This window comes from Cannabis sativa, chromosome 4 (genome assembly GCF_029168945.1).
Source record: "Cannabis sativa cultivar Pink pepper isolate KNU-18-1 chromosome 4, ASM2916894v1, whole genome shotgun sequence".
NCBI classification, from domain to species: Eukaryota; Viridiplantae; Streptophyta; class Magnoliopsida; order Rosales; family Cannabaceae; genus Cannabis; species Cannabis sativa.
In genome coordinates, this window is record NC_083604.1 from 11,479,073 (window position 1) to 11,488,499 (window position 9,427).

The window sequence follows — 9,427 nt, forward strand, 5'->3', positions numbered from 1 at the left end:
ATTTTGTAAGAAAATAACATTTTATGACAGAAATAAGAGAAAGAAATAAATAAAAAGAAATTAAGAAAATACATTGTTTTTATTTATGAAATACAAATTAATTAGATTTTAAATAAATATTTTCATTAAAATTATTGTGATATATTTTATGTTGAAAATAGTTTGTTTGGATTTAATTTTATTTGTGTTTGGAGAAGAAAATAGCATTTGTGAAAATAAAAGAAAAGAAATCAAAAGTTGACAAAAAAATAGCCCAAAGACATAAAATTTGGCATTTTTGAAGAGCCAAAATAGCCCAAAACAACAAGGCCCAATCGGCCCATTTACCTTCTCCAACAGACAAAGAGGCCACGTGGCCTCTTCCCATTCGCGTGCGTCAGCGACGGGCCCCACTTTGCAGCAGCCAGCTGCCTTTGTTCCCCCTAGGGGTGAAAATCGGTCGGTTATGGTCGGTTTTTAAAATTTTATAACCGACCGGTTGGTTACGGTTTTTATTTTACGAAAACCGTAACCGACCGTTTAGAAATTATAACCGTATAAAACCGACAGTACGGTTTTTGGCGGTTTTCGGTTTGGCGGTTTTTGGCGGTTTTGGGCGGTTTTGGGCGGTTTTTGGCGGTTTTTGGCGGTTTTGACGGTTTTTTGGTTAAACTATTTTTTAATTTCAAGATCCGAAACCGACCGCCGTGTCAAAAAAACCGAAACCGAAACCGACCGCCAAATTCGGTGATGACGTGGAACCAAAAATTCGGTTACGGTCTGGTCGGTTTGATGGTCGGTTTCGGTTTTTCGGTTTTTATGAACACCCCTAGTTCCCCCTCCGCCTGCCACGCGCGTGTGGCGCCCACTCTCCCTACCAGCCGTGAGTGTGCGCCACCTTCCAGGAGCGCGAGTGGGCCTCGTCCCACCTTGGTCACCAAGCTTCAAAAAGGAAGCTTTCTCCTCTTTTCTGCATGCGCCAAGTTTCACTCAAAGGCTCAATTTGATATTTTTTTTCAGCCAACAGAAGCTTGCCACATGGCACCGCCTTGCCCAAGTCTGCCAATCAAAATGCGACACGTGGCACTCCGAAATCAACTTTGTGTATTTGCAAAATTACCCACATGCAATTTGTAATAAGTTTAATTGCACATTAGTCCTTTTACCCTTCTATAAATAGAAGTTTAGGTTTTTAGAATTTAGTTACAGTTTCAGAGTTTCAGACAGAAAAATCCAGAGAAAACGCTCGAGGCAGTCAGTGTTAGTTTATAGCTTTTGTAAGTTAATTTTCTTATGGGTTTCTAAGTTCCCTTATTATTAAGGAGGACGATGAAACCTAGTGTATTTAATTAAGTATTTATTTTTATTTTGATTCTCAGTACAATATATGCTTATGATTTTTGCTTCTTAAAATAATTTTCTTTCATCTTTAATATCACGTATTTTTGATAGTTAGAAATTATTAATGCTTGGTTCTACATTTTATTAAAAATAATATTCTTTGATTTTTTGTATTTACATTAAATTGTTTCACATTTAATGCTTAGAAGTTATAATTTTAAAGCGAAGGAAAATCTATTTTTTATTAGAAAATAATTGGTTTGATTACTGGTTAAATGATGAGAATCAATATACACATAAATATTTTTATATACACTTAAGTGGATTCTGAACCCTTAATAATATCCTCAAATATTACTGAAAATATCTGTTACTGTCATTTTTATCGTTTAAACACTTTATTTTATTTTGTTACTAAAAACCTCACTATTTTCGGGACTAGGTTAGAGTTTTATTAGCTTAGATTAAATAAGATTTTTCTTTGATTTCACGCAATTCCCATGGGTTCGACCTCGTTCTTCACAATCTCCATACTACAATAAAGATTCGTGCGCTTGCGAGTTGATAAATGTAAAACGTACCATTTCGGTATACAACATAGGTCAGGGTGATATGTACATTTTGGAAACACGGTAGTGAAATTGAGTAGGAGCGCTAACATAAACATGGAATCTATAGCTTCTATCTGGCGAATAGTAAGCAAATGATGATATCCTTCGAGCTTGACCAAACGAACATAAATGGTGGAGTACTCATTTCACACAAGCTGAAATATCATTTATACGGGGTCAAGTGTTTTAAGGATAAAATACATAGTAGGGTGTTACGGTAATCTAATCCCTTTACAGTGTAGATCATTCATATAGAGGATCATTGATCACATTAGGATTATAACAATGGATAACTAATGATGTGTCTATATGGTGGAACATATAGAGCATTCTATATACTGAGAGTGCAATTCTAAGTTCTATGCGTAGATTCAATGAAGAATTAATAAGTTAGTGAATTTTAATAATAAATTCTTGATCTACTTATTGGAAGCTCGGTTATATAGACCCATGGTCCCCGCACTAGTTGAGATAATATTGTTTGTAAGACTCATGTAATTGGTTTTGATTAATCAATTATAATTCTCAAATTAGACTATGTCTATTTGTGAATTTTTCACTAAGTAAGGGCGAAATTGTAAAGAAAGAGTTTATAGGGGCATATTTGTTAATTATGATACTTTGTATGGTTCAATTAATAAATATGATAAATGACAATATTATTTAATAATTATTTATAGTTATTAAATAGTTAGAATTGGCATTTAATTGGTTGAATTAGAAAATTGGCGTTTTTGAGAAAATCAGATGCGGAAAAGATAAAACTTCAAAATTGCAAAAAGTGAGGCCCAAATCCACTTGTATAGGGCCGACCACTTTTGTAGGAAATTTAAACTGATATTTTTATTATTTTAATGCCAAATAATTCAAACCTAACCTTAGTGGAATGCTATAAATAGATAGTGAAGGCTTTAGGAAATTTACACTAAATTTCTACACTTCTGATTCAGAAAAAACTGAGCCTTCTCTCTCCCTATCTTTGGCCGACCTGTTCTCCTCTTTCTTCTTCATTGAAATTTCGAAATTCTTAGTGTGAGAGTAGTGCCCACACACAGCAAGTGATACCTCAATCATAGTGAGGAAGATCGTGAAGAAAGACTTTCAGCAAGAAGGAGTTTCAGCATCAAAGATTCAGAGAAAGAGATCCAGGTTCAGATATTGATAATGCTCTGCTACAAAAAGGAATCAAGGGCTAGATATCTGAACGGAAGGAGTCATTATATTCCCCTGCACCCAATTTAAGGTTTCTTAAACTTTATACGTGTTTATTTCATCGTTTTAGAAAGTTCATATTTAGGGTGTTAATAAACATACTTGTGAATAGATCTAAGATCCTGGTAAAATAATTTCCAACAAAAATAATTTATTTATATTTAATTATACATTCTATATTAGATAAATAAACATAATTTTAATTTTCTATACAATCTATATAAAGGAATTAATTTTTCCTAAATCTTATATAAATAAACAATAAACACACATATTTTTTCGACTACTACAATTTGGACTTTTAGTGACATTATTTAGTGACTCGCACTTTTGTGCGTGTCACTAAAGAATTAGGATTGATTTTTAGTGACACGCACAATTAGACTCTAAACTTTCAGTATTAGTCTCTTATAATGTGTGTCACTAAAAATATGAAGTGTCACTAAAGAGTAATACCCATAATTTTTTAACTTTTTTTTTAAAAAAAACATATTAATCTATAGTGACACGCCAAACGCGTGTGGGTAAACGTGTCCCGACATGCTAAGCATGTCACTAAATCTTTTTCAATTTTAATTAATATTTTTTTTAAAAAAATATTAATCTATAGTGACACTCCAAATGCGTGTGGATAAACGTGTCCCGACATGCTAAGCGTGTCACTATATCATAATTTTTTTTTTTTTTTAAAAAAAAAACAACAAATACAGCTTTAGTCATCAATAAATAAATAAAAAAAATAAAAATAAGAGGTAATTACCGTACCTGCCTTAAGCATTAAAGAAAAAATAATATATTTTTTTGGAAGAAAAACAAAAGGTAATAAAAATAATAGTAAGAAGATATATTTATTAGGGTTACATATTATATGGCTTTTAATCTCCTTCTCTCCTTACATTTCTGATATTCCTCTCTCTCTCTCTTTCTTCTCTCTCGTTGGCTGCGTCCAACACCCCAGACGCACGACTTCCTCCCACACCAGCGCCTCCCCCTCTCTCCTCCCACACCAGCGCCTCCCCCTCTCTCCTCCTACACACCAGCGCCTCCCCCTCTCTCGCGACACAGACGCACGGCAGCGCCTCAGCCAGGCCGTTCGATTGGGTTCCTCCATCGAACACAGGGGCTTCGAAGAGATCGACCCAGGCGATGGCTGGGTCTTCGGCGATCGACAGCTTCAACGGAGCTGGAATCCGAGATCTTCGCCTCGAAAATATTCAGGTACCCACTTTCTCTTTTTATCTTCTTTTTAGATTCCTGCTCAACTTTTATTTTTTTTCTTTTCATCTTTCCTTTTATTTTTGTGTATAGATCTCTGGTATATGGTGTTCTCTCTCTTTCTCTCTTGTTGAATTTCTCTACAGACGATGGTGGATCTCGGTATCTGTATCGATTGGGCTCAAAAATGGCCGGTCTTGATGAGTCAGTTCTACTGTTGCAGATTGTTAGGGATAGAGATTGGAACTTGAATCAACTAAGTTATTTTTTCTGTTTTTTTTTATTCAAATGCTCATACCCATAATTATGGGTTTACATTGTTCTTGTATTTCACTTATCAAAAAAAAAAAAAACATTGTTCTTGTATTTTCTTTTAAACAGTTATATATTCTTTTGTTTGAAATATTTTACTGTAATTTATTTTAAATTTCTATTTTTGTTTATTCATTTAGTATAAAAATCTTCTGAGTATTTTATGTAAGTATATAGGAATTTGATTAGTTATTATAGCATTAACACCATAAAAATTACTTTGAGTTTTATTTTAAAAAAAAAATTAGTATCATTTTTTTCAAAAATAAAATCTGGTATCAATCCAACCCACACCGGTTTACAATAAAATTTAATTAAATAATATATAAAATTAGCAATTATATATATATTTAATTACTATTTTAAAAATAATAATATATTACATTAATAATATAAATTATTATTTATAATATATAAAATTTAAATTAAAATAATTAAATATTATTTTTTTTTAAAATATTAATAAAAATAATAAAAAAAAAAGATATAGTGACACTCTATAGGTGTTGCTGTTACTTTTTCAGTCTGACAAAACTTGACTTTATATGCATATAGTGACGCGCAGAAAGTGAATGTAAAAATGTTCAGTGACATGTGTGGAGTGTCACTAAAAACTGTCTTTCCAGTCACCTTCATTAGTGACGCGCGTTGAAGTGTCACTAAAGAGTTTTAGAGTTACTTAATGTGTGTGACTAAAACCCATTTTTCTAGTAGTGTTCTTACAACAAAAAAGTAAACATACATATTTTGTTTATAAAACTATATATTAAATATAAGGATATTATTTTGTCCCGTTATTGTACTTTCACGGATTGTAATCCGTGATGTACGACAGCCATCAGATGAGGGAGTTATTTGATCTGACGGCTAAGATTGATCTAGGAGTAATTAGGGTTAAAAAGTAGAAACGTATTCCGTGAAAGTAAATCACGGGATAAAATCATATCCCATTAAATATATTAGATTAATAATTTATAAACATTATCAATATAAAATATAAACATAATGTTTATATATAATTTCACATTTGGTTATAGTTTTGTTTATTAAAACAAAATAAACATAAATGTTCTATTTTTGAACTTATTTATGAATTTTTAATAAACAAATTATATTGATTTTATTGAAACATTATCATAATAAATATATTAGATTAATAATAGCATTATAAACATTAATAATAATAAACTATTTAATAAACATGTATATACGTTTTTTATAAAACATAAATAAAATTTGTAAATATGTTTGTATATATATAATTTTGTATTAAATTTTAGTAATATATCAAAATATAAATATTGGCTTATATATTTTTATATTGAACTTTATGCATTTTTTTTCTTCAGAAAATTAATTGAAAATAATCAACATGTTAAAATCATAAACTTTTATGTTTATTTATATTATATAATGTGAATATAATGATTATTTGTAAATATTTATAAAATGATATAGAATTGTGTAATTATATTTTCTTACATATTTTTATAATATAATTAATTTATTTGTATATAATTAAAAATTCACCAATATAAAATGATAACCTAAAATTCTTATTATAGAAAAAAAAAATTCTTTTATAAATTCTTCTTCCGTTAATGGTTCAAAAAAACAAAGTTTATATTCATTAGTTTCTTTTTCTCTAAAAACAAATATATCGGTATCAATTTTGTAATAATAAAATAATTCAACAACATATATTTAATAAAAAACACTTTTCTTGATAAAAAATAATAATAAACTCCATATATTTAATATTTTTATAAAAAAAATGCTTTCAAAAAAATATTTTTATAAAATAATAAAAAAAAAATGTCCACGTGTGAAATATATATTCATGGCGCGCGAAAGTATCTACGATAGTCTAGAAGTTGCGATTATATAGCATGAAACTATCTGAGTTGAAACTTCTGGAATCTTCTCCTCTTCCACTTCTCGATCAATCTCGATTTTCGTTTCTTATAAATTACTCACCGAACCCACTCATTCTTCTCCAAAACACTCTCATCCACACACAAAGAAAATATCTACGTTTGATCATGGAAAGTCCCTTCTTCAGAGGCCATTGGAGCAACTTCAAGCCACGTCCCCGCTACTCACCTTCCGCCAGAGAGATTTCGGCCTCAGCCAAGCCATCTCCGAAGGTAGTTTCGATCCCTGTCCATTTTGTCGGCTCGGAACAGAAAAGATCCGATTCTGCATTGAAGGTCCAGAAGGTGTTCCGTGGATTCTTGGTAAGAAAGAGCTTGAAGAGAATTGCTGCAATCAAAGCCGAAGTTGATGAGATCGAGAAGAGAATGTCTCAGAAAGAGACGATGGTATTGATTCGGAAAGACGGAAAGGAGCGGTTGAGGATGAATGAGACTCTGATGAGCTTGCTGTTCAGGTTGGACTCTGTCAAAGGGGTGGATTCAGGGGTTAGGGATTGCCGAAAGACTGTGATTAGAAAAGCAATTCGGTTGCAGGAGAGGCTAGACGCAATCGTCACCGGTGGTGACGAACAATTTCTTGAGGACAAAGAAACTGCTGCTGAATGTGAATCTCTTGGTGATGATGATAAGGCCGTCGAACATACACCAGACTTGGAACGTGAATCTGCTGAGGTTGATCCGAGTCAAGAATCGTCTGCCGATAATACGAATTCCTCCGAAGTCGAACTAGATCGATCGCTTGAAAAGGAAGGCGAAGAACCTGAAATTGAAGAAGATTGCAAATCGGAGCTGAAGAATAATCTCGCTGAACCGGGGATTAATCAGAGGACAGCCGAGGAAGCAAGTGGTGAAACTCTGAAGTCTGAGGACATAGCTGATAATATGGAGGCAGCTAAAGTAAAAACGGAAGAGAACAAAGAGAGCAATGATACGATGAGTGAGTCTGGTTCGTCAATCGATGAAAAAAGTCCAATCGAAGAAGAAGAAGATACAGGAAATAAGAAGGAAGAGAATGAGAATAAGGAGAAGAAGAATAAGAGCAGTAAAGAGCTTCTGGAGAAGATGATGGAGGAGAATGAGAAGATGATGGGTTTGATGGCTGATCTGTACGAGAGAAATGAAGTTCAGACGAGATTGCTTAGTTCTCTGTCTCACAGAGTTGAACAATTGGAGAGAGCTTACATATGCGATAAGCTGAGGAAGAAGAAGATGAAGCGTGCTACTGCTGCTCAATGTCACAGATAGTCAATTCAATAACTATCTTCATTTGTTTCTTAATGTAAATTTTGATTTTAATAAATGTGTAAGGCATTGTTTTTTGTGTCAATTTACAATTTTGATTTTAATAAATGTGAAACATTGTATTATTATTATTTTTTTACTGTGTCAATTTACAATTCTGATTTTATGTTCTAATTAATACTTAATAATCTCAGTTAGGGTGAAATAAAAATTTGAAAACTCAACTAGCTATGAAGGAACTCTGTAAAAAACAGAGTTCTTGAGCTGTGAAAAGTGAGATGGAAGGAGAGAAGAGATGGAATAAAAATACTGTGAAGCTCAATCAATATGATTGGCTGTTGAATCTTTTATTTATATAGGTAATCATTACAAGAAGAGTTAGTTACAATTCAACTAAAACAAGCTGCAAACTAAAACAAGCTGCAAAAAATAGAAAAATAACTTAGTAACAAGATATTTAGTTAGTTAGTAATAGTAAAAACAGAAGGCCAAACTAACTCTTTAACCACCTATATACTATATACTTCAATACCAAATTACACTGGTCTAGACTAGGTGTTAGTTTGTCTCTAAAAAACAAAGATTAGCCAGTTGGTTTTGGGGTCCACATATCGAACATCAAGTTTAGGGGTGTTCATAAAATAGCCAATCCAATCCGCACGATCTAATCCGCAAAGTGCGGATATCCGCACCGCACTTGTGCAGATTGGATTGGATTGGAAAATTCAAAATCCGCACTTGTGCGGATTGGATGTTGATTGACATGTAAAAGTAACCGATCCAATCCAATCTGATTTAGTGAGATTTCTCTCACCTAGAAACTCGAGACCAGACCCCTATTTAGAGGACACGTATACTCGGATTTCCTAAAGAAAGCTGAGATGTCCCTGAGGGACTCCTCGAAGTTTTAAACCTCGCTTAAGATAGAATCAGCGAGAGGTAGCGAGCATGACCGAAGTCGAATCTCATCCGAGACAAGAGAGTAGCTCGCATATATTGAACTATATGCTAGTATCCTCCCCGTGTCCGTGTATAAACTAGGAGAGCGACTCTCTGTAAATGCGAGTTGGTCCTAAGAACCCTGCACCCTTGATAAATTAATATAGACTTGCATGTCTAGGTCCTATCAGCCCGTCATGCGATGTCCACAAAAGGCGACTACCTAAGGACGCAAACATCCTAAACATAAACGATAAACCCGCGAGTTTATCACCAGAATATGAACAGTCAACCCGCAGATTTAGAAGACGCATACGTTGATGAACTTAGTAACCGCCGCTCATTTATTAATGTTAACGGTGTTTGGTTAATTATTGTAATTCAATGTGTAAAACGGATTGATAATGAATGCAATCTTTGTATAACTAATTGGACACCTGCTTTGTATATAAAGGGGTGATCCGCCGTGAAATGGGATCTACGAATCTCTTGCTACAGTGGACTAAGCAGACCATAATCTGACTGAACCACTATACTTCTCTGTCTTCTTGTTATTTTCCAGCTTTTGTTAATTATTTCTCATTCCCAGTTGAATACTCGCACTTGTCTTTCCACGTAAATTGCTTCTTGTCACTAATAATA

General features: G+C 33.1%; 1 protein-coding gene and 1 long non-coding RNA gene across 2 annotated transcripts; both read left to right on the top strand.

Moving 5' to 3' along the window:
• Positions 1 to 3,860: 3,860 nt before the first annotated feature.
• On the top strand, positions 3,861 to 4,801 carry LOC133036660 (uncharacterized). Its single transcript, XR_009687259.1, has 2 exons — positions 3,861 to 4,361; positions 4,452 to 4,801. It is a non-coding gene; the product is annotated as an uncharacterized LOC133036660 (long non-coding RNA).
• A 1,733-nt stretch (positions 4,802 to 6,534) lies between these two features.
• Positions 6,535 to 7,969, top strand: LOC115714697 (BAG family molecular chaperone regulator 6). The gene has a single exon (XM_030643453.2). The coding sequence runs from the start codon at positions 6,560 to 6,562 to the stop codon at positions 7,847 to 7,849; it is 1,290 nt and encodes a 429-aa protein (XP_030499313.2). The 5' UTR covers positions 6,535 to 6,559; the 3' UTR covers positions 7,850 to 7,969.
• The last annotated feature ends 1,458 nt before the right edge of the window (positions 7,970 to 9,427 follow it).